At 47.5% G+C, this 22,306-nt stretch overlaps 2 protein-coding genes across 7 annotated transcripts in view; one reads left to right on the top strand and one right to left on the bottom strand.

Moving 5' to 3' along the window:
- Positions 1–1,065, bottom strand: part of GPN1 (GPN-loop GTPase 1) — a 13,611-nt gene extending 12,546 nt beyond the window's left edge. For 2 of the 4 annotated variants that reach the window (XR_012579310.1, XR_012579309.1), the window contains exon 1: positions 70–1,065. Coding sequence is in view for 1 of the 4 variants with exons in the window: in XM_074536237.1 (XP_074392338.1) it covers positions 70–162 (93 nt within the window). In the remaining 3 variants the exon portion in view is untranslated. The remainder of the gene's footprint in view (positions 1–69) is intronic. The other 2 variants (XM_074536237.1, XM_074536238.1) reach the window with 2 other exon arrangements.
- On the top strand, positions 363–20,884 carry ZNF512 (zinc finger protein 512). 3 transcript variants are annotated; one of them, XM_074536240.1, is made up of 16 exons: positions 363–444; positions 2,863–2,921; positions 4,960–5,159; positions 6,854–6,943; positions 9,662–9,745; positions 10,896–11,020; positions 11,394–11,480; positions 13,316–13,414; positions 13,854–14,021; positions 14,634–14,825; positions 15,478–15,579; positions 17,072–17,134; positions 17,902–18,000; positions 18,447–20,569; positions 20,623–20,662; positions 20,720–20,884. In XM_074536240.1, exons 1-14 carry the CDS (start codon positions 415–417, stop codon positions 18,768–18,770), a joined length of 1,722 nt encoding a protein of 573 aa, XP_074392341.1. In that variant the 5' UTR covers positions 363–414; the 3' UTR covers positions 18,771–20,569; positions 20,623–20,662; positions 20,720–20,884. The 3 variants fall into 3 exon arrangements, with proteins under 3 accessions (XP_074392341.1, XP_074392340.1, XP_074392342.1); XM_074536239.1 differs by having other exon boundaries at positions 18,447–20,549; XM_074536241.1 differs by lacking the exons at positions 6,854–6,943; positions 20,623–20,662; positions 20,720–20,884 and having other exon boundaries at positions 18,447–20,473.
- Positions 20,885–22,306: the final 1,422 nt, after the last annotated feature.

Raw genomic sequence — 22,306 nt, forward strand, 5'->3', positions numbered from 1 at the left:
GGCACGGGCAGCCCCCCACGGGCAGCCGACGACTCCCCGCGACCCCTCGCGACCCCCGCCGCCTCTCACCTGCACGAAGGTGGTTTTTCCGGAGCCGGCCATGCCCAGCACCAGCACGCACACCGGAGCGGCTCCCACCGGAGCTCCCGCCGCCGCGGCCATGTTCCCAGAGCCCCCTTGTCCTTCCGGGGCGGGCGCAGCCGCGGCCCCGACGTGACGCGCGCGGGCCCGGTTGTGGCCCCGCTGCCGCCCGGACGCTCCGCGGGCCCGTGCGGCCTCCCGGCGCTGCTCGGCCTGGCACGGCCCCGGGCGCGCCACACCAGCAGCAGCAGCGCGGCGGGGCTGGGGGCGCTGCCAGGCCCGGCCGGGAGCGGCGGGCGGGCGTGGCGCTGACGTGGCGGCGGCACCGGCACCATGCGGGGCGGTAGTAGCGGCGGAGGCTCGGTGAGTGCCCGCAGTCTTTTCAGCGATGCTACCGGCGGCTGCTCCGGAGAGCCTGGCTGCTCCGCGGGTCACCGCGAGATGGGCTCCGACGTCGGGATAGCGGGAGCGAGGCGGCTTCCCGGCCAGCCGGTGGGGCTGTGCGGCCTGGCCTGGCGCCGTGAGCGGCCCTGAGCGGGCTAAGAGCGGGAGCGCTTCGGGCTCCCGGGGAGCAGCAGCTGGAGCCGCCCCTCTGCGCCCGAAGGCGAGGCCTGGGGCCGGCCCGGTTCTGTTCGGCCCGAGGCGGGCGGGCAGGAGCCCTGAGCGGGCGCTCCTGGCGCTGGGGCTGCGCTTTGTCCGAAATGCCTTCGCTGCAGGAGGACCTGGCTGATGGAGTGCGCGGTAGAAACGGGAGCGCGGGACTGGAACAGAGAGTTCCCCAGAGGATACCGAGCCCTCCCGCTCCTCGCGGGACGGTCGGGCCCTGAGGATGCCCGGCGTCCCTGCTGGCACCTCCATCACCTCCAGTTTCCGTGTCAGCTCCTCACCTCGGGGAGTTGCGATGCTGTGCTTGGGCACCGTCCTGCCGCCTGGATGCTGTCTCCAGGCCGTGCTCCGGATCACCGGCATGGCCCGCAGGCCGCGGGCAGACAGAATCCACCACTCCCCGTCCTTTCAGGCTCTGCTTCACTTTTTCTCACCTGTGCAAGGAACATGACTTTTCTGTTTTCTTTATATCCAGCCGTTGGGCATTCCTACATACATTAGGTCTCTGTTCTTTAAATAGGAAGTGTATAAATGAAAAAACATGCAGAACTTAAACACCAGTTTCTATAGATGTTTCCTTCATAATGGCTGTTATTACCTTCTCAGAGAGGAAAGCCTGGCAGATCATTTTCACGCTCCTTTTTTATTGCAGATCCTTAACTGCCCCCGAAGTTCTTCATAGTAATCTTCACTCTTATGCAAAATTTTTTAGTTATGAACACCCCATGAATCTTGATACACATGCCATGTTTGTCATTTCAGTTCTTCTAATCCTAGATTAAGCCAATAATTGCAGCAGACTCTGCCTGCCTGTTTATTCGTTTTATCATTATAACTTCATAGCTTCTGGCGGCTTCTCCGCTCGTGTAGAGATTTCCCAGGCAATGCTGTTGACGCTGCTGTTTGGGTGTAAATAATGCAAATACAAACATCCAATTGACTTCACTTCCAAGGAGGCAAGATTTGATTGTGAAGTCTTTGATCAAGCAGTTGAGAATTTTCTCCTGCTGCTTCCCTAACGTTTCCATGAGGAGACTCTGGTGCTGGAGGGCATAGGCACAGTTTAATCATTCGTGTATTGATATTACTGCCTGTTTCTGAACTTCTTAACTGGTGCTTGGGGCGTCTCATGGTTGATAGTGTGAATCACATCTTTCTATAAAGAAGATAGGTAATTAGCCATAATTTCTTTTTTTCTTCTGTTTTCTTTTTTTGTCTGTAATTTTTTGTTTTGTTTCACTGGATTTTTTTGTTTTTTTCAGGGTGTTTTTTTTTGTTTTTTTTTGGCTGTTGGTTTTTTTGTGGTTTTTTTATGGTTCTTCCAGTTCCTTAGCCAGTTGCTGTTTATGGCAAAATACTACCTCTGTTTCCTGGGTTACAGTTTTGGTATTCTTCATGCTTCCACTGGGCAGTGATTTTTATTCTCTAGTCTGTATAACTACTGTTTTTTTCCTGAGTTTTCTAATAAAGAATGGCATTCAGTCATTAGCATTTGGAAGAAGGTGGTGGTATGTGTTTGTCCACGCACTAGGAGCAGCTTACAACAAATGGCATGTTCAGCTGACTTGTACACATACTTTTACAAAGATGTGTTAAATTGCATGTCTTAATAGGGGCACAGCAATTGATAAGTGACAAAAAAAAATCTTTGTTAAATAAGAAAAAGGATTCTTTGATGTGGATAACGTGAACATCTGGGCAGCTGATGGGGTATAATAAAACGAGATAAAAAGGAGGGCGTGAAGGAGACCAGAAACAAGGTTCTTGGCAGGGTAAATGGAAGAATTACTTCATTAAGGAAGAACAAGTACTGTGTAAAAGCTAGCATATGAGTATCTAAAATATTTGTCATCAAGTGATAAAGTATAGGCAGAAAACATATATGGCTGAATGTACTGGAGACAAAGAACACTCCACCATTGCAGGGGAGAGATTTCATATGGGGTGTGTGGAGGGGCTCATCCCTGGTTTGATTCCAGTCCAATTCTGCTGGAGTTGGAAAGGTTGAGCTCTTCTAGTTGCAGAAAACAGTGATTTGTTTTTCAAAGGGTGGTGAATGCACATCCTCAAAGTGATGTGCAGGTGGTTGTACTTGACTGCATAGTGAAACATGCTAAAAGAAAACAAATGATGCTGCTAATGTGCTGCTAATGTGCTAATGTTCTGCCTTTTTAGGACACCAAGACTGGACATCACAGACAGCAGAAGCTCAAGAAGTCCTTAGGAAATAAAAAGTATGTGAATGGTTTTTGTCTAGTTTGATTGAAGGCTAGAAAAAAGCTGAGAATATTCTGAGTCTCAGCTGACTTCACTTCCTGGTTTGTAGGAAAAGTGCTTTTCTGGCACTTCAGTATGTATTAGCTTTCATTTATTTTTTTTAAGGATTTTAGCATTGTGAAGATAAATATGTTTTGTCCAAAACCAAATGGTGCTCCGAAATGTATGCATTTTGGGTGTGATTGCAACTTAAAGACTTTAATTTGAGCAAGCCCCTCCCCATGCTTCTGCAGTACCTCCTGAAACATAGTGTGTAATGACCTGACCTTGTGCCCTCAGCATCCCCCCTTATCAATTCCTGGACTTATTGTTAAAGGTGAGCTCCACAGCTCAGAGTATGGACAGAATGGCCATCAGAGTTATCACTCACTCATCTCCCCTTATCAGTTCCTGGACTTATTGTTAAAGGTGAGCTCCACAGCTCAGAGTATGGACAGAATGGCCATCAGAGTTATCACTCACTCATCTCCCCTTATCAGTTCCTGGACTTATTGTTAAAGGTGAGCTCCACAGCTCAGAGTATGGACAGAATGGCCATCAGAGTTATCACTCACTCATCTCCCCTTATCAGTTCCTGGACTTATTGTTAAAGGTGAGCTCCACAGCTCAGAGTATGGACAGAATGGCCATCAGAGTTATCACTCACTCATCTCCCCTTATCAGTTCCTGGACTTATTGTTAAAGGTGAGCTCCACAGCTCAGAGTATGGACAGAATGGCCATCAGAGTTATCACTCACTCATCTCCCCTTATCAGTTCCTGGACTTATTGTTAAAGGTGAGCTCCACAGCTCAGAGTATGGACAGAATGGCCATCAGAGTTATCACTCACTCATCTCCCCTTATCAGTTCCTGGACTTATTGTTAAAGGTGAGCTCCACAGCTCAGAGTATGGACAGAATGGCCATCAGAGTTATCACTCACTCATCTCCCCTTATCAGTTCCTGGACTTATTGTTAAAGGTGAGCTCCACAGCTCAGAGTATGGGCACAATGGCCATCAGAGTTATCACTCACTCATCTCCCCTTATCAGTTCCTGGACTTATTGTTAAAGGTGAGCTCCACAGCTCAGAGTATGGACAGAATGGCCATCAGAGTTATCACTCACTCATCTCCCCTTATCAGTTCCTGGATTTATTGTTGAAGGTGAGCTCCACAGCTCAGAGTATGGGCACAATGGCCATCACAGTCATCACTCATTCGAGTGATCACTTACTTCAGTTGGGAATTGCAGTTGCAATGGGATGCATTGCAAACTGTTTGTGTTCCCTTTGTTTCTCCTTCATGTAAGTGGTATTTGCCCAGAGAATAGATACTCTGTGTTTCTTGGACACCTCATTCAGTTTCCTGTCCTGTATAGGAATGTTGATGTTTAGGCATTTCAAGGCCTGAGAGAAATGCTTTGGAACAGTGAAGCAATGTTCCCTCTGATCTCTAGGAAAAAATTTCAGTGCTGCTGATTAGTCTAAAGTGTCTTAATGTAGTGTGATTTGTAGGTTGGAAGTTGTCTTCACTGCTGAAAGCCTCACTAGTTAAAATTCTTACTGACACGAAATCTTTTATTGAGTAATGCCAGTGCTGATTCTGGGAGTAGAGGCTGAAGGAGATCTTGCCCTTTGTGGGATGGAAAATGTCTCTTTTGTAATGACGGGCTACAGAAATATTCTTATATTCCAGGGAAAAATGCATATTTTAAAATTAAGATTCACTTACTCCTGCTTCTAAAGTTTAAAGTTTGAAGTAGGAGGAATATTTTTTTCTGTTCCTCTTGAGATCTCACTAATGTCATTATCAGAAAGATGTACTGAAAACCAGCACTGAGGACTGTTTTATCTTGCTAGCACTTTACAGATCCAAAAACTCAGGAGATTCAGTGAATTGTGATATTCATTTTCAGAATACTTGGGAAGATGAGAAGGATGTTGTCTGTCTGGTTTATTGTGATTGTGCACTAGTATGCATCCATACGCACAGGAATTTGACTGGATGTTTTCCAGGCCTAAGCCAGCTGAGGAGGTGGAAGCTGCTGTGGTGGGAGTGAACAGTGACTCTGAGGACACAGTCACCACCATCTCCCCGGCCTCCCCAGTGAACGGGAGCGCCGAGCCCCGGAGCAAGCGCACCATTCGCAGGCCTGCGTACTGGCTGGAAATGAGAGGGATGAAAAACAGCGTGAGCAAATCCTCAGAAAAAAAAGGTAATTATCACTAGTGGTCCAAGGCAAAACTGGTTTTCTCTCTGGTTCTTCAGTGAGAAATTAGTTAGCTCATGAAAGGCAAGCTGCAATTCAGCCAAAAATTACAAGTTTGCTGGTGCTGCTCGTGTATTAGAAGAAATGAACTTTTGCCACTGCACAAATACAGGTACAGTTCTCTGATATTATACAGTTCCTTTTGAGTCCCTTGTCTATTAAAGTAATTATTCTGTGCCTGAACTCAGTTCTATCTGTAGAAGAGGTAAGAGTTACACCAATCATATCAGAAATAAGCTTGAAGAGCTTTAAAAATAGGACTGTCAACACTAAAGATGTGGTAAAGGGGATCATTCAGTAGTATTTGGGATTAGATACAGCGTTTGTGGTTGGTAGATTATTATTTTTTAAGGATGTCTTCATTTTCTCACACTTGTCAGTTACAATTTTCTGATTTGAAATGGGTCTGGTTTGGGTTGTTGCAGGAACATTCAGATTTCCTGGCCTAGGAGCTGTTTCCCAAACTTCTTACGTGGCAGAGAGTCAAAACTTCAATCTTCTTTAATGCACTTCCTTCTTACCTCTAAGTAAGGATCCGTATTTTATTCTGTTGTGGGGAGAGGCAAATTTGGTAGCTTGATAGAAGTGAGATTGCTGTAGCTGCACAGCCCAGGTGCAGTCACTAGCCAGACTGAGTATTCCTGTGGGAACAGCACAGACCTACAGCAGACATGAGCAGGAGCCACGCAGACCAGCATGCACACTGTACACTCCATCTGCTCAGTGCCTGACCTCTGGATCCCAGGCTCCTCAGCTGCTGGGCCAGGGATGCACTGGCCCCTGCAGAGCCATGCCAGGGGCAGGTGAAGACCTCCTTACAGACAGGCTCGTACTCAGAGACCCTGCTTGCTGTCAGACATGACAAGGTTTGTATGCTGACCAGTCACCTATTTACAAGCAGGTGTTCTTTGCTATCCTCTTACACCTCTATTTTCCCACACTTGATCAAGTCTAAACTGGGTAATTCTGTCCCTTTCCCTCCCTTTGATACCACTCCTGATCATCCTAGTCCTGTGTAATCCTGAATTGTTCTCCACTCAGATCCCAGGTGCTGCATAACCCTAGGCAGTAACACCACGCTCTCTCTTCTCACTGTCCCCCTCCCAAAGGGGGCTGCAGAGAGGGGTTCCCACTGACCTATCCTTGTGGGTCTCCTGGGACAGGCTCAGGAGGAAGCTGTCTGTTTCTTTAAGTCCCTAATTGGTGTTCCCTGCCTACCATTGTGCTTCTGTGCTCATCTGTATTCATGGAGACAAGATTTTGATAGACTTGGAAAGGGCAGGCACGATTTGAGTTTCTGTATGCTCCTTTTTGTGTGAGTGCAGGTGAGGTTTCCGTCACATAACCTAGTGCTTTCTGCCTCTTTTCCTGAGGATTATTTTCCAGGCCCTGCTGTGGCACTGTTTCTTCCATACCTGCTATATCACAGTACTGTGTGCCACAGGCTGCATCAGTGTTGCTGAGTGAGAAGGTGGTGTCTAGTTCACTAGTGTCCAGGTGCCTCATAAGAACTACTTGTTTTGTTTTGTTTTGTTTTTTAATAAGTATTGAATACAAGGACCAGATGAGGCAGCAGTAGACTCAAGGCTGTTATCCAGACTGAATACTGAGACTGAAGCATATCTGTTCTTACTTATCAGGAGAAGTACTGTTGAAAGGCAAGAGGAAATCTGAGCAAAGGGAAGGCAAAGATGTTAAAGACTCTCCCAAGAAGAAGCAGAAGATTTCGGGTAATACAAATAACTTGTAATGCCTAATTAGGTGCTTTGACTTGCCTGCCCAAATGACATCTTCTGGAGTCTTCAAACTCTGATTCTGAACGTTTTGTTCTAGGAAGCCATTGACTAGTGTCTGCTTCATCAGTGGGAGGTGGTCTAATTTCAGTCTGTTTTAGAAGTCCAACAAAGGGAGGGAGGAAGGAAGTGATGGGAAGTATAGGCCAGTCTGCATATTTCAGTTTCTCAAAGGATTATAGATTAAATAATCTGACACATTGCTTGTAAACATCTGGAGATTGGGTAGCTGATAACAGCAGTATGGGTTTGTTAAGAGGAAGTCAAACCCAAACACTTTTTTATTGCCACAAAGACCAAGGGGAGAAATGTGTGACGGCAGAGGCCTTTCAATCCTTCAGAAGGTTTGTCAGTCAGTGGTTAGGTGCAAAGAAAGGTGTGCAAGCAGTGAAAGCAGGAGCAGGTGACACAGAAGTGTACATGTGCTGTCCAGTCTTGCAAGGATGAGGTTAGGAAAGCCAAAGCCAGCCTGGAGTTGAATCTGGCGAGGGATGTGAACAGCAATAAGAAAGGATTCTACAAGTACATGAATAGCAAAGGGAAGACCAGGGAAGCTGTGGGTGCACTGCTCCTCAGAGCAGGGGAGCTTAAACTGGATTTACCCAATCATTTTTCTGTAGTCTTGGTTAGGTGGAAAGGTCTGAGAAGACTGGAGGTTAGCCTGGGTTACACCCATCTGCAGGAGGGCTCAGAAGGAGGATCTGGGAAACCACAGACACATTTGTGGCTCTGGCCTTGGTGTGGCTCAACACAAGCCCAGGTGGGCAAGAGGCAGCCAGTGGCTGCTGGGCTGTGCCAGCTCTGGGGTGGCAGCAGGCCCAGGGCAGTGCCCGTCCCCTGTGCTGGCACTGCTGGGGCACCTCCAGTGCTGGGGGCAGCTCTGGGCCCTCCTGACAGGAGAGACCTGGAGGGGCTGGAGCGTGTCCAGGGAAGGGAACAGAGCTGGGAAGGGAATGGAGCCCCAGGAGGGGCTGAGGGAGCTGGGAAGGGAATGGAGCCCCAGGAGGGGCTGAGGGAGCTGGGAAGGGGCTCAGCCTGGAGAAAAGGAGGCTCAGGGGGGACCTGGTGGCTCTGCACAAGTCCCTGACAGGAGGGGACAGCCAGGGGACAGGGACAGGACAAGGGGAAATGGCCTCAAATTGCACCAGGCTTAGATGTGATACTGGGAGCAATGTTTTGCCCCAGAAGGACTGTCCAGCCTTGGCACAGCTGCCCAGAGCAGTGGTGCAGTGCCCATCCCTGGAGGGGTTTGAAAGGTGTGTGGATGTGGCACTTGGGGACATGGGTTAGCAGTGGCCTTGGCAGCACTGGGGGAGCTGTTGGACTTGATGATCTTGGAGGGCTTTTCCAATCTAAACAATTTAAGATTCTAAGTCCTGGAGGGCCTGACGGGGTGCACTGAGTGCTGAGAGCTGGCTGATGTCATTGTGAGGCCACTCTTGATTATCTTTGAAAGGTGATGGCAACTGGCAGAGGTTCCTGGAGGCTGGAAGAGACAAAGTACCAATTGTATCTTCAAGGACAGAAAGAAGGAAGATCTGGGGAACTACTGGCCAGTCTACCTCACCTCAGTCCTTGGGAAGCTGATGGAGAGAATCATCCTGGAAAGCATTTCCAAACACATGAAGGACAAGATGGGGATTTGGAGTTATCAGCATGGATTCATGCAGGGCCAGTCATTCTTAAATCAGCCTGACAGCCTTCTACAGTGAGGTCACTAGCCCGGTGAAATAGGAGTGTAGAAAGATGGTTCATGGAGTGTCCCTGTATTCAACTCTGGCTGTTGTTTCTGTCAGCAAGGATGGAAGTATGCAGACAGCACATAGCTGAAAGTGACAGCAAGTGTACTGGAGAAAAGGCTAAAAGTGAAAGTGGTGTCAACAACAGAGAAACAATTTAAAAAAAGAACAGAGAACAGTGTAAAATTAAAGATGATATTGTTTGGGAGGAAACACTGTCACAGCTGAAAAACAACGAGCAGCCTCCCAGGAGCCAGTGCTGCAGAAGAGGATTCAAGATCCATAGCAGATCAAAAGCTGACTGGGGACTAGCAGTGTCAGAGTGGTTTTTTGAGAAGGCAGATGTTAGACTGAGAGCTTTGAGGAGGAATGTAGACTCTGTGAAGTAGTTAAACGTGTGAAGTAATTCTTTTGCTCTAATCCAGGGCCACCATGGAATGCTGTTTCCAGAAACAGGCACTGAGGTTCAGGAAATGTGTGTGACAGCTGAAGAGGACAGGGAGATGAGAGCAAGCAGCATAACCCATGCTGAAACAATAAGAGTGTTTTAGTCTAAAGAGGACTGGAATGAGTAGAGCAATGAGACTCCCCATGGTTATCATCAGATGGACTCAGCCAAACTGCACAGAGGATGTGTCAGTGTGGAGAGTTCACATCCCTTGAGCTTGGAGTGGGAACAACCATAGAACTCACAAGTGTTTGAGTGGGACTAATGCCTGCCACTAGAAATAGATCTTGAAAGGGAGTAGGAAACATAACCTTGACATTGCTTTTAAAAAAAAAGCATTGAACATTTCTGAATAACTTTGAGACAGCAGACTTAAATAGCAGCCTTCTAGCAAAAAAATTCTGTTTTTTATTGTAAGAAAGCTTGCAGAACTGACTATTTTGGCTTGTCTTGTTTGTGTTGTAACAGGGAAAAACGAACAAACTGGAACAAAACAAAACTCCAGAACGAAACACCACAGTGTTCGGAAAGAGCCAGAAACCTATGACCCAGGTAAGAAGAGGCAGTAGCTAGGAGTTGCTCATGAAGCAGATAAAAGATAAATGTGATTCTAGGATTTGAATCTGAGCAGAGCTGTGCTTCTGGTGTTTCCATTCAGCAGTTCCCTGTACTGTTGGCAGGGAGGAGCTGGCTGCTGGCCTGGCACTGTGTCAGTACTGCACACTGCCTGAGTGTAGCTCCACTGCTTTGGCTATTGCAGAGTGTAACTGAAAGAGGAATCCCTTTTAGAACTGAACAAAAGCCTGTTAAATAGTTGCATTATTAAACGCATTAAAACATTTATCGTTTTTACTCAGCAGAATATGTTTGCAGGAAAAACTCCATAGCTGTTGCTGCCAGATCACCTATCCTGGGAGCCAGAGACCCAAGCAATCTGTCCTAGAAAAATAAAATTAGCCTTGATTCAGTGAGTGGAATAACTTGGTGTTTGTAAATTACAGCACTCATTAAACACCCCAGTTTTCTACCAAGTGCTGTTTGATTCACAAACTTTTCCCCAGGAGAGGGACAGCCTGGGCCTGTTATTATTGGGAAAAGAGGAGAGGATGTGGATCTTGTTACGGTAAGAATTCAGGCAGATGGCTGCTAAACCACTTTCTTCCCAGAACCCATGTCAGTAATTTGTAATTCTTGTGGATTATGCCAGACTTCTGCTTGGGATTTCATAGAGAGGCCAGAAACTGAAAACCATGCCACACAGGGTGCTTTTCCCTGGCTGCTGAGTAACTTGTCCTGGTGGTCTGTGGCTGCTTTTACTGTGAAAACACTTTGACCAAAAGAAAAGTTTGCTAAACTTTTGCTAACTCAGCATGCTAAATTAATTATGTGACAGAAATTAACAGTGGGAAATGTTCTGGCCCTCAGGATAAGGTGTTCTACCACTGGTCAGGTAGAAGAGCACACCTTACAAGGGAATGGTAGATCCAAGGGTGTTGGTAAAATGCTCCTTGGCAGTGAGTGCTGTGTGCCTTGTGACAGCCCATACCTGGAGCTGTAAAGGAGCTGCACGTGTTGAGTGCAGCTGGACACAGGTTTGGGAGTGTGTGACCTGTTTCTTTTTAGGGTTCACTGCACACATCGAAGGAGGAAAAAGGAAAAATGTTGTGTTAGCACTTTTGTTCTAAACGTTGTGTTTTGACAGGTAGTATGGAAGAGCAGTGGTCTCTAGAGATTCAGGACAAAGGCCGAGTTACCTGTCCCACGTGCCGGGCTGTGGTGAGGAAGACTGTAGAAGGGCTGAAGAAACATATGCTGAATTGCAGGAAGGTAAGAACACAAGAGATGAGCAATGGTCTCTTTACTCCTCTTCAGCTTACTGATAGAAATACCTGCCTGTTTTGTGTTGCATTTAAAACCAGTTTCATCTCGTCTCTGTGTCCCTTAGCAAGACTCCTTTATATATCTGTAAGAACAGTGATTGGTGCTTCTTGCCCAGCCTTTTGCAGGAGGTTTGGGTAGTGAACAAAAGTGTAGTTATTTCATTGTTCCACTAGATTTTAGACTCCGTAAAATCAGTTCTTTGAAGAGAGTTACCAGGCCCAAATAAATTATTCTGCTCTCCTGTTCCTTTCCCCCAAAGAGGTATCCACTGCTTTGGTTAATTTACGGTTAAATGTACCACATCCTTGTTTATTTCTAGGAAATGTTCACATGTCAGCACTGCGGGAAGCAGCTGAAGTCTTTAGCAGGGATGAAATACCACGTCATGGCAGACCATAACAATCAGGTAACACAGCTGCTGTGCATGTGAAACTGCTGCAGGCAGAGCAGGCTTTGGTCCTTTTCTGCTACACACAGACACAGGCAGAACAGGCTTTGGTCCTTCCTGCTACACACAGACACAGAACATGGAGTGCTTTTTTTCAGTGTTCTAGCTGCTCAAATCTAATTGAACTGTTATTTTTCCAGTGAGACTTGACATGTGAAAAACAGTGGAATGTCACCAGAGATGCTAGGCATGAAACATCATAGAATGAGGGATCAATTTCTGTTTAGGAAATAAGTCACACATAAAAGGCATTCCCAATCAGAAGGAAAAATACTAGGCTGCAATTTTCAGTCCTTTGCTAGAAAGGTGGAAGTTTTTCTTCATCCAGAGCAGACTAGATTTGAGGTAAAATAGCAGAAGCAGCAATTAGTTCTCATCTCTGTTTACTTTAAAAATACTAATCTATCACTAGATTAGTACTAATAGTACAATCTGCTTTTCCTCTTTGCTCTTACTTTGAAGAAGGCAATGTCTCCTGTTGTAGCTGTGGAGAATTAGAACTTTTGAAAAGGTCATTTAGAAGTTTGTGTAAAGTTCAGATAATTCACTCTGAATTTTTTGCACGATTCCCAGTACTGCAGTTTCTGAACCTACAGCTGTATTAGTAAATGATGCGGGCCAGGGATCATGTTCTGGCCCTGAGGGTTAGGTCTGTCACTGAATTCTATCTTTTTACTCAATCAAGGTGTAATATTAGGTAAAGTAGGAAATAATATACAGTAACCATCAGAGAGAGAATAAGGGACTTGAGCTGTAGTTCTGCACAGATGAGTGATTGTTACAAGTAGTCTGCTTCACCTTAGTCAACCTGAGTGGAAACAGTAGGACTATTAAATGTTTAAGATGCATAATTTTCTGTCAGTTTACTCCTTTTAAAGATAATTCCTCTTTGGTTTAACCTCAGTCAGCAGCCAAGCCCCCTGCTGCCCTTCACCCTCTATCTCACCTACAGGATGGGGGAGAGAATCAAAGTGAGAAAACTCATGTGCTGGGATAAAGACAGTTCAATAGATAAAGCACACAGGCAAAGCAAAACAAGGAACTCATTCACCACTTTGGTAGGAAGGTCCAGGCATCTCCAGGACCACAGGGCTTCATCACACATAGTGGTAGCTTGGTAGAGCAAATGCCATCATTTTGAATGTCTGTCCCTTCCTCCTCCTTCCCTCAGCTTTACATGCTGAGCATGGTGGTACAATGTCCTTGTGGTCAGTTGGGGTTGGCGGTGTGCTCTGCAGTATTCTTGTGGTCAGGTGGTCAGTTGGGGTTGGCAGTGTGCTCTGCGATATCCTCGTGGTCAGTTGGGTTTGGCAGTGTGCTCTGCAATATCCTTGTGGTCAGGTGGTCAGTTGGGGTTGGCAGTGTGCTCTGCAGTGTCCTTGTGGTCAGTTGGGGTTGGCAGTGTGCTCTGCAGTATCCTCGTGGTCGGGTGGTCAGTTGGGGTTGGCTGTGTGCTCTGCAGTATCCTCGTGGTCGGGTGGTCAGTTGGGGTTGGCTGTGTGCTCTGCAGCCCTCAGGGGCTGCTCAGCAACAGCAAAACCATCTCTGAGCTCTCAGCAGTTCTCAGCACAGATCCAAAACACAGCCCCACACCAGCTGCCACCCCAGCAAAACCAGCCCAGATACAGAAAGTCCACCTTATAGTAAATACATGTCTGTAAAATCATTAAGTTGCAGAGATTTAATTATTTTAGAAGCTTTCCTGCCCCAGTGTGAGTAGTGAATTCCCTGTGAGGAGAATTGTGAATGCTGAGCATCCTGTGTTTTTCATTCATCTTTCTGCTGTGCTTTAGCCAATTATGAAGGAGGGAGAAGAAGTGGATGAGCAGCTTGAGCGAGAGCGCCTTCGGAAGGTTCTGAAACGAATGGGAAAACTGAAGTGTGCAAGGGAGGTAAGCTGCATTGTGCAAAGTGTCAATTAATCAGCGGTGTCAATTAATCAGCAGTGTCAATTAATCAGCAGTGTTGTATGCATAGACATGAAATGTGAGAGTGCTGTTGAGTGTGCTCTGGTGCTGCCAGAGCAAGATTTGCTTCAAGACCCCAGCTATGCTTTTAAGGCAGAGTAGCATAGAGTCATAGAATGGTTTGGGTTAAAAGAGACCTTTAATGGTCATTTCAATGCCAATTCTTTGTTGCAGATGTTGTCTGTCCGAATAGACAAACAGAAGGCTGCTTCTGAGCAGCCTTAAAGTTTTCTACCTGCCTGTTTCTGCTCTGTCAGAATGAGTGCCGGTACTTTGGTCGGCAAACTGTGGATCCTGTTCACACTGGGGATGGAATCCCTTCAAGAACAGTTTTCTTCCATGTATTTTCCTTTTGTGTTGACAGGGCTGCACAGGCAGCTTCACCAGCATAATGGGATACCTATATCATATTAAAAAATGTGGGAAGGCTGCTTCTGAGCTGGAGAAAATGGCTATGAAGTGCCATCACTGTGGGAAAGCCTACAGATCAAAGGCAGGACTTGTCTACCACCTGCGATCGAAGCACGGGCCAGTGAGTGCACCCTGCAGGGGTATCGGGGACTGGGGTGGGACTTCAGCCACTCAGGCTTGAGGCACGTGTAGGCTTTTGTCTGCTCCTTTGTTGGGTAATTACTGACCACAAATGTTAGCATTTTTTCTGCCCCTGGATTATTTTGTCCTTGATAGTTTCCTTCTAGCAGCAGCTGTTGCTTCTCTATGACTAGGATGAAGTTTCTAACAGTAAATCAGCACGGCAGCAGAAAATGACCTGACTTTGGCTCCATGAAAGAGTGATGCTAACATAACTTGTGAGATGCTTTCCTTTGCTCTTAAAGGACTCACCATTGGAGCAGAACAGGCAGTCTGGTTGTCCATGAGGGTTTTACAGCAAATGATGGAATACCTTTCAAGACTAGCAACTGCTTGAAGCTCTCTGCTTGAGCCTCACTGCTGTGATCCCTGTGAGCAGTTCTGGGGGTCGGTGTCACCAATGGGATGCACTTCTGTCCCATGTCTGTGACAGTAAACCATAGCTGATGTAGCCTGTTTATGAGGAGTTTGGCAAAACATTTATTCCCTGTATTTAGTGTAACTGAAATAGGAAGCAGTGAAAGAGACTCACCTTTTTGGGCCTTCATTGCAGGTCACCTTCCTCCATGAGGAGAGAACAGAGAACCTGAAAGAAATGAAACGGGAGCAAAACAGCGCAGGCAGAGTGCAGAGGAGATCTGCAAAGGTGGCAATCTACTATCTCCATGAGCTGGCAGGAGAGGAGCTGGCCAAAGAGTGGCCCAAAAGAAAAGTTCTGCAGGACTTGATTCCTGATGACCGGAAGGTACAAGGCCTTAAAAATGCTACATAGGGTTCAAGTTTATACCTCCACATCTAATGCGTGTTGTACTGGCTCCTGCTCCGTGTTTGTGGCACATGGAGAGCAGTGTGTTGTGTGGGGCCTGGGTTCTGCTCTCTCTCTCTCTCTCTCTCCCCCAGTATTTCTGCAGCAGCAGTTGTGTGGGGCAGTGTTTGTTCAGGCAGGCTGTGATCACTGTAGGGTCCTGTTGCTGGAATTCCCAGGGACACAAGGAACAGGGGCTGTCATGGATCACTCCTGCCGTGCTGTAAGGCCCCAGCAATCCTTCCAGTCTCTGATACATGCTGTGCTGTTTCACAGTGCTTTAGACTTCAGAGTTTCCAGTAGTGTCCTCTAGGCTGTCAGTGAAAGCCAGAGGAAAACGATGGATCTCAGCAGGGTAAGGACATTTAGAGCAATTGTTGTAGTCAAGGCAATGAGAGGTTTCAGATTCTGATATTGTGGGGTTTTCCAGATTCACTTATGTTTCTAGAGGGTTGGTGAGACAAGAGAACATTGATTATTGGGAGTTTGCCCATTAGAGTAGGAGAAGAGATAGCACTTCTGTCTCGGCCTAGAGGAGGAAATTCTGCACAGGCAGCATTACTTCCAGCTCTCGATTCCATCTTTGTCTCAGCTGAAATACACTCGTCCTGGACTGCCCACGTTTAGTCAAGATGTACTGTGCAAATGGAAAACGGAGATAAAGATGTACCGAAGAGTCCACTGCCCAAATCAGGTAATCTTTAACTGTTTCTGAAGCCCCAGAAGGGATAGATTTCAATTCTGTATGAGCCAGCAGCTTCCCACAATCCTGGAACTGCAGTTGGTCTCTCTGTGGGAGACAAATCCTGCTCCATCTCAGTATGGTTGTTTAGTGTAATCAAGGCCCTGTGGAGTCTTGGGGATGTCTGGGGATGCTCCTTTTGTCTTTTGCATCAAAGTGCCCTGGGTTGATCCTTTTGGGAATGTTTGTGAACACCTGAGAACCAGTAATTTGGTGTCAGGCTGGTACAGTTTTCTCATCCAGGTGGGCAGTTGGTCCATTTGGAGGTTTGAATAGTGGAAAATGACAGACCTCTGCATTTCTATCTAAATCTATTCACAGAAGGAAGGAGTAGAGTTGGAAATACAAGAGTGAAGAGACTTTGTCTGGGACAGCACTTCAGTTTCTTCATTATACTAGACCAGCTTTAAGGTCTTTTCAACCTGGCCTTGAGCATTTCCAGGCATGGGGCAGCCACAGCTTCTCTGGACAACCTGTGCCAGGGCCTCAGCCCCTGACAGGGAAGGATTCCTTCCCAGTATCCCATCCAGTCCTGCCCTCTGGCAGTGGGAAGCCATTGCCCCTTGTCCTGTTATTCCAGGTCCTTGTCCAAAGTCCCTCTCTGGCTCTCTTGGACCCCTTGGACTGGAAAGCTTTGTTGTAAGGCATTGTGAAAAACTGTCACCAGTCAGATCCAGTGGGAACAAATGGCCCCACTGGTGGAGGTGGTGGACATCTCCATGTGGTGGTTGCTGTCAGAGAGCCAAGGGTCAGTGGCAGCTGCCCTCTGGGTTTGGTGTACCTGTGGTGCCTTCCCTGTGCCCTCCCCTCCCCTATACCCAGCACTTTCTCCCCAGTATTCAGCATCATTTAGCATGATCATTTAAAATTATAGCATCATTTTCAAGATCAGAATTGCAGCTCTGTTGTCACCACCAGTGACCCAGCAGCATGTCCTGCTCCTGCCTCCTGTTCTGGGCCCTGGACTGGGGGCTGAGCACAGTGTGGTACCCCAGCACTGCTGCCTGGAGCTGCCCATGGGCCAGGCCTCTGAAGCTGCTGAGATCAGGGCAGTGGGGTGCTGTGCTCCTGCTTTGTGCCAGAGACACGAACAGTGCAGGAGAAGTGTCTTGGACCTGCTCTGTGTTGTTCTCCATTGCACTTCAGGCAGAAAGCAAACTGTCATTTTAGTCAGGCTGTTGATAGAGTATGAGAGTAACTGTTGCAGGAGTCTCTTTTTTATGTCCAAGTGTGCTCAGAAACTGGAAGTATAAATACTAAGGTTACTCTTCTAATGGTCTTTTTACCAGAAGCTTTCTGGCAGTGGAGGATTGGTATCTGCCTCCCTCTACCTCTCTTTTGCACTTTGGGGATTGGCCTCCTGACATAATAATGCTGTATTGTCTAGGAAGGAGTGATTTCTTGCTAGCATGTAGTTCACATTTGTTTTTTTTTACTTTTTCAGGGTTGTGAATCTGTGTATGGCAGTGTCTCAGGACTCAAGTCTCACCTTGGCACATGTACCTTGGTTGGTAGCCTTCCTCTTCATAGCCCCACTGTCCATGTCCCTCAAGCTCTTGTCCTGCCCCCTGCTGATCTGAGATCCTCACAAGTCCATGGATTCATGGAGTGGTTTGGGTTGGGGGGGCTCTTATGGATCACCTCATTCCAGCCCCCAGTTTGGGTGCTCCCCTGTGTGCTGCGGGTGTTGCCATTGTAAACAATACCTGAGAGCAGGAGAAAGCGCCTTGCTGCCATTCCTTGTAATGGCACAGCAGTTCCATTGTAAACAATACCTGAGAGCAGGAGAAAGCACCTTGCTGCCATTCCTTGTAATGGCACAGCAGTTCCATTGTAAACAATACCTGAGAGCAGGAGAAAGCACCTTGCTGCCATTCCTTGTCATGGCACAGCAGTTCCATTGTAAACAATACCTGAGAGCAGGAGAAAGCACCTTACTGCATTCCTTGTACTGACACAGGAGAAAGAAAGCCCCTTACTGCATTCCTTGTAATGGCACAGCAGTTCCACCTGTAGGCTCACAAGAGCAGCTTTTCCAGGTGCCCTACTGGAGACCTTGTGGCATCTCAGAGAGCAGTTCTGTGCCTTGTGGGCACAGCTGCTCACTCATGGCAGTGCTGCTGTGGCTAAAACTGTGTGCTATGCATGAGAGCTTCTAGTTTTTATTGCTGAATTATATCTGAGCAGGAGTTAAATGAAATCTACAGGGTTATCAGCCTCCTGGTCCAGCAACTCTTGATGGAATTTTGTTTGTTTTTTTTGTTTTGATGCCAGGGAGACTTTGTGGCTGGTAAATACAAGTGTCTCCTGTGTGAGAAGGAGTTCACTTCAGAGAGTGGGGTCAAGTATCACATCAACTCTGTGCACGCTGAGGTAAGGCAGGCAGAGGGAACATCAAACTCAGGATGCTGGAGGTGGGGAGAGTGTCTTAAGAAAAAAATGCTGGATATGTGCCATGTTTTACTTTTGACCCTGTTGGGAACAGGGTCATTAAACTTAGCTGGTCTGTGTGTTAGTCTGGGGAGTAAGTGTTGTGTCATGTCACATGCCTTGTCCCAAGCTGCTGCTGCTCTGTTCAGCTCTGCAGCATTTCCTGTGCCTTAACTAAGCAAATGTCAAATCAAATCTGAATCCTCTGAGACACAGTGACACCTAAGGAGGCACATCAAAGAACAGGGTGTTGTTAGGCAGTTGTCTTTCCAGATCTTACCTTTCAGGGAAACCTTGTCCCACAAGGCAGCTATGTTGTAAGCCCTGATAGGCTTTATTTGGTATTTCCACCACGATCAGTACCAACCTGTTGCTTTCTAAACCTGCAGGACTGGTTTGATGTGAATACCACGACCACCAAAAGCTTTCAGAAGCTAATCAAAATTCGCCAAAGGGAAGAGCAGAAGAAGCAGCGGAAGAAACGTCCTTTGAGCAGGGGCAGAAAGAAGAGAGCTGGCAGCCTGGCTGCCAAGAAGCTCCCTGCTGTGGGAGCTGATAAAACGAGGAGGAGTAAGAGAGGTCGCCCACCACGAGCACACAACGAGAGCACGGGCAGTGAGGAAGGGGCGCCCCAAGTTGCACAGAAAGCTGAAGTTCCAAAAACCAGCCGCAAGCGAGGCCGAAGTAAATCCCTAGAAGATGAGAAGGAGTAATCCTAAAGCTTTTCAGCTACAAGCCCCACTTCTGTCAGGCTCATAACCCACAGCACTAATATAAGCAGCTGAATGTCTTTGGGACTGTGACTCAGTTCTGCAGGGGACTTTGATACTGAAACATCTGGTCAGTTGTGAGGAGTTCAAACCAAAGCTGCGGTGCAGAGGCTGCTTCTGCCCGTGAAGTTCCTTTGGACAGTGGCACTCACAGTGTGATTCCTGCTCTGGTTGCAGCCTCAGTTTGGTCATACTAGTTGCTTGTATAGTGGTTTCCAGTACAGCAAGTGTCTGTTTTGTCATCTTCCTCTGATGTGTGAGATCAGGGTTCTTTTTTACAGTTCTTCTCAAAAGGGACTGACTAGCACAATGTTTGGGTCTCTTCAGCGGGGAAATCCTTTCTTGCACAGAATGCACCCACACGGAACATGAGAACAGTGCTGTGCAGAATGCAAAGGCTGCCTTGCCCTGTCACTCTCCTGTCTGTTGTCAGCAAGGCTGCCACAAAAGAGACCTTCTCAGTGCTTGCTGTATCCTGTTGCACAAAGCTCTATTTCATACCCCAGTGTTTAGGCTCAGCACCAGACTTGGAAGGGATGGAAGGTCATTATTACCCTTGTCAGGAACCCACTGTTCCTCCTGCATCTGTCTCCTGTTATGTTGGACATTAAATGTTGTAGAAAGTCTTCCAGTGCTGCAACAGCTGAATGCTCTCAAGCCTTTGGAGATTCACCAGCCTTTTAGAGACCTTGGTACCTGATGTGCTGAGGTGGCCTTTGTGTGCCCGTTGAGGCTGTTCCATGCTCCCCTGGGAGACACACTGCAATCAGTGCATCCCTCCATGAGCAGCCTGCTGGTGCTGGGACCAGGCTCCACGAGGCTGCCTTGCCAGCATGGCTTCTTTGTCATGCCAGTGCTCCCACAGTGTCTTTTCCCCCTGCTCTGCAGATACCCCTTCACTGTCTTACATAACCTGTTTCTTTTCAGCATCGCCTCTCTGTGCAAATGAGCTATAATAGCAGTGGCTTCCCTGTGTAGAAAAGGTTGAAAGAAGAGGGGTCACCATTTTAAGTCATGTTGTTGGCATTGTCTCTGGACCATAAGGAATGATATCTTTCTGTCTCTATAAATCATAGAATGTGAAGGGATTGGAATGGACCTTAAAGATCATTTAGTGTCACCCCCTGAGCAGGGACACGTCTCACTAGAGCAGGTGGCTCCAGGCCTTACCCGGCCTGGCTTTGAGCAGTGCCAGGGCTGGGGCATCCACAGCCCCCCTATGCAGTGTCTGAATGCAGCAGATGTCACAGAAGCTGGCAGGAAGCAGCAGCACAGGCAGGCCTGGTTTTTAAAGAATGAGCTCTCCAGACTTTGTCATCCAAAGACCCACCATACCAGAAAATTGCAGAATTTGCACTGTGGGACAAAGTTGCTGGTGCTGAGATTGCCAGGGAAGGCATGGCAGTGTGTGGGGAGCAGGCAGGTTTGTACCTGTGTGTCAGTACCAGCACAATCCCATTGTTCTGACAGCAGGGGATAATGCAGGGCCAAGGGGGTCTCCAGAGCTGCCTTTGGAACAGGTTCTGCTGCGTTTGCACGTGCTGTGCTGAAAGCAGATGTGGAGACTGTGCAGGGGTGTAGAGTCTGCAGTGAGATGGGCAAGAGCAGAAGACAACAAAATAAAATGTCACCAGTGCGAGAATGTGGTTTCTTGTCTGTTTGCTGTGTGGTGTTCTTGGTGCCATCCCTCCTCCCCCAGCACAGCCCAGCTGCTGCATGGCTGTCTGTCCTGCTGCAGGGCTGTCCTGCTGCATGGCTGTCTGTCCTGCTGCAGGGCTGTCTGTCCCGCCTGCAGGGCTGTCCTGCTGCAGGGCTGTCTGTCCTGCTGCAGGGCTGTCTGTCCCGCTGCAGGGCTGTCTGTCCCGCCTGCAGGGCTGTCTGTCCCGCTGCAGGGCTGTCCTACTGCAGGGTTGCCCTACATTCTCTGGTGCTCTTCAGCCGTCTTTGTGGTTTCTCTTCAGAGCTCCACAGTGCTGTACTTGGAGCAAACGTTCACTGCATTCCCACCGAGTACAATAAAGCCAGGAATTAAAGAAAGTTTTTCATAGTGATTTTCAGTCTGGAGTCCTGGTTCCTGTCATTTTAGAGTTACTAACTAGGCCTGCTCTCTAGACATGAATACTTTGTGAGCACTTGGGTTTTGTAGTTACTTCAGTAGCATGGCACATGGAAAAAAGCATTCTCCAAGGATCCATCCATGTCATCAGCACCATAACAGATTGTTTGTGGGACTGGCTCAAGCTGGTCTGAGCTGGTGGCACTGCTGCCAGTGCACAGTTTGTGAGGAGAGAGATCTGTCCTGGAGCTCCTGCGTGCTGCTGCAGTGGGGCCAGGGCAGCATTGCTGCTGTGCCGCTGCATGCTGCTGCATTGGGGCCAGGGCAGCATTGCTGCTGTGCTCTGAGGGCAGGGGATCCAGCAGAGAGGCAGAACCGCCTCCCTCACCTCGCCTGCTGCAGAGGCAGCCCCGGGCCCTGGTGGTTCCTGCGCTGCCGGTGCTCGGCCACGTTGTGTTGGCCCAGGTTTGTTATCCCTCGTCCCCGGGCTGCTCTCCATCCGTGGATTCCCCAGGTTTCTCTGGGTGCCATCCCTCTCCTCCAGAAGATGAATTGCACCAACAGCTCAGATGAGCAGCAGGCCCTGGAGGAGCGCTGCCCACAAACGGCTCCTTGCTGTTACCAATTTACTGAGCAAGTACGTGTGGGGAAGAGGTCTGGTTCTGAAGGAATCAGAAGTAACAAAAGAGACTGGCTGGTCACTCAGTACTTGTTGCAGTGGTTCATTGTACTAAAAATGCTGTGTCTTCTCATTGGCACTTGTTTTATTTCAGCCTCTGTATCCCACACTGTTGAGTCCTGGTAACAGAAATAGCTTAAGGGTAGCAGAAATTTCTTCCTGCATATTTGATTTGTAGTCATAATTAACTCCACACATAATTTGCTGTATGAGCTAAAGAGGCCTGCTAGTGTCAGTCAAAACAGCTTTTTTTTTCTCTGTGGTGCATTGTTCTTTGGTGACATGTATCAGTTGGTGCATTTTTCACTTTTTAAGTCCAGGGGGATGAACCAGGAACCAGCTGCAGTGTTCTGTAACAGTCTGGTTTATGTAAGATACGAGGATGACCTTGCTCTACTCTCACCTACTTCTTCTGGTCCTCAGCTCCCTCACTACACTGTTAATATTCACTTTTACCCTCTTAAGCACATTTTTCAGTTGTTCTGCAAATGCCTCTGAGAACTCATTTCTTTTGTTTCTAGAAACTCAGCAGAGTTTAAGGCCAGACAGCACATGATGAACACATTCTGAAACATTGTGGTGTATTTCACAGAACTACTCTAGCAGATACCTTAATAACTACATTTTGTACAGTAACTTTTCCAGAAAGCTTGGGTTTAATATGCAGATTCTCTTTGCAATTGTTATATAATTTCATTAACATTCTTGATAAAGATGTCAAATAACTGCAGAGTATGGGATTCT

This window comes from Zonotrichia albicollis, chromosome 3 (genome assembly GCF_047830755.1).
Source record: "Zonotrichia albicollis isolate bZonAlb1 chromosome 3, bZonAlb1.hap1, whole genome shotgun sequence".
NCBI lineage: Eukaryota > Metazoa > Chordata > Aves > Passeriformes > Passerellidae > Zonotrichia > Zonotrichia albicollis.

Excerpts from the sequence above, each read along its gene's own strand:
- ZNF512 (XM_074536240.1), top strand. The coding sequence starts at position 415 with ATGCGGGGCGGTAGTAGCGGCGGAGGCTCG. Across the intron at positions 2,922-4,959 it reads AAGTCCTTAGGAAATAAAAA|GCCTAAGCCAGCTGAGGAGG; the intron begins GTATGTGAATGG and ends GATGTTTTCCAG. Across the intron at positions 11,021-11,393 it reads ATATGCTGAATTGCAGGAAG|GAAATGTTCACATGTCAGCA; the intron begins GTAAGAACACAA and ends GTTTATTTCTAG.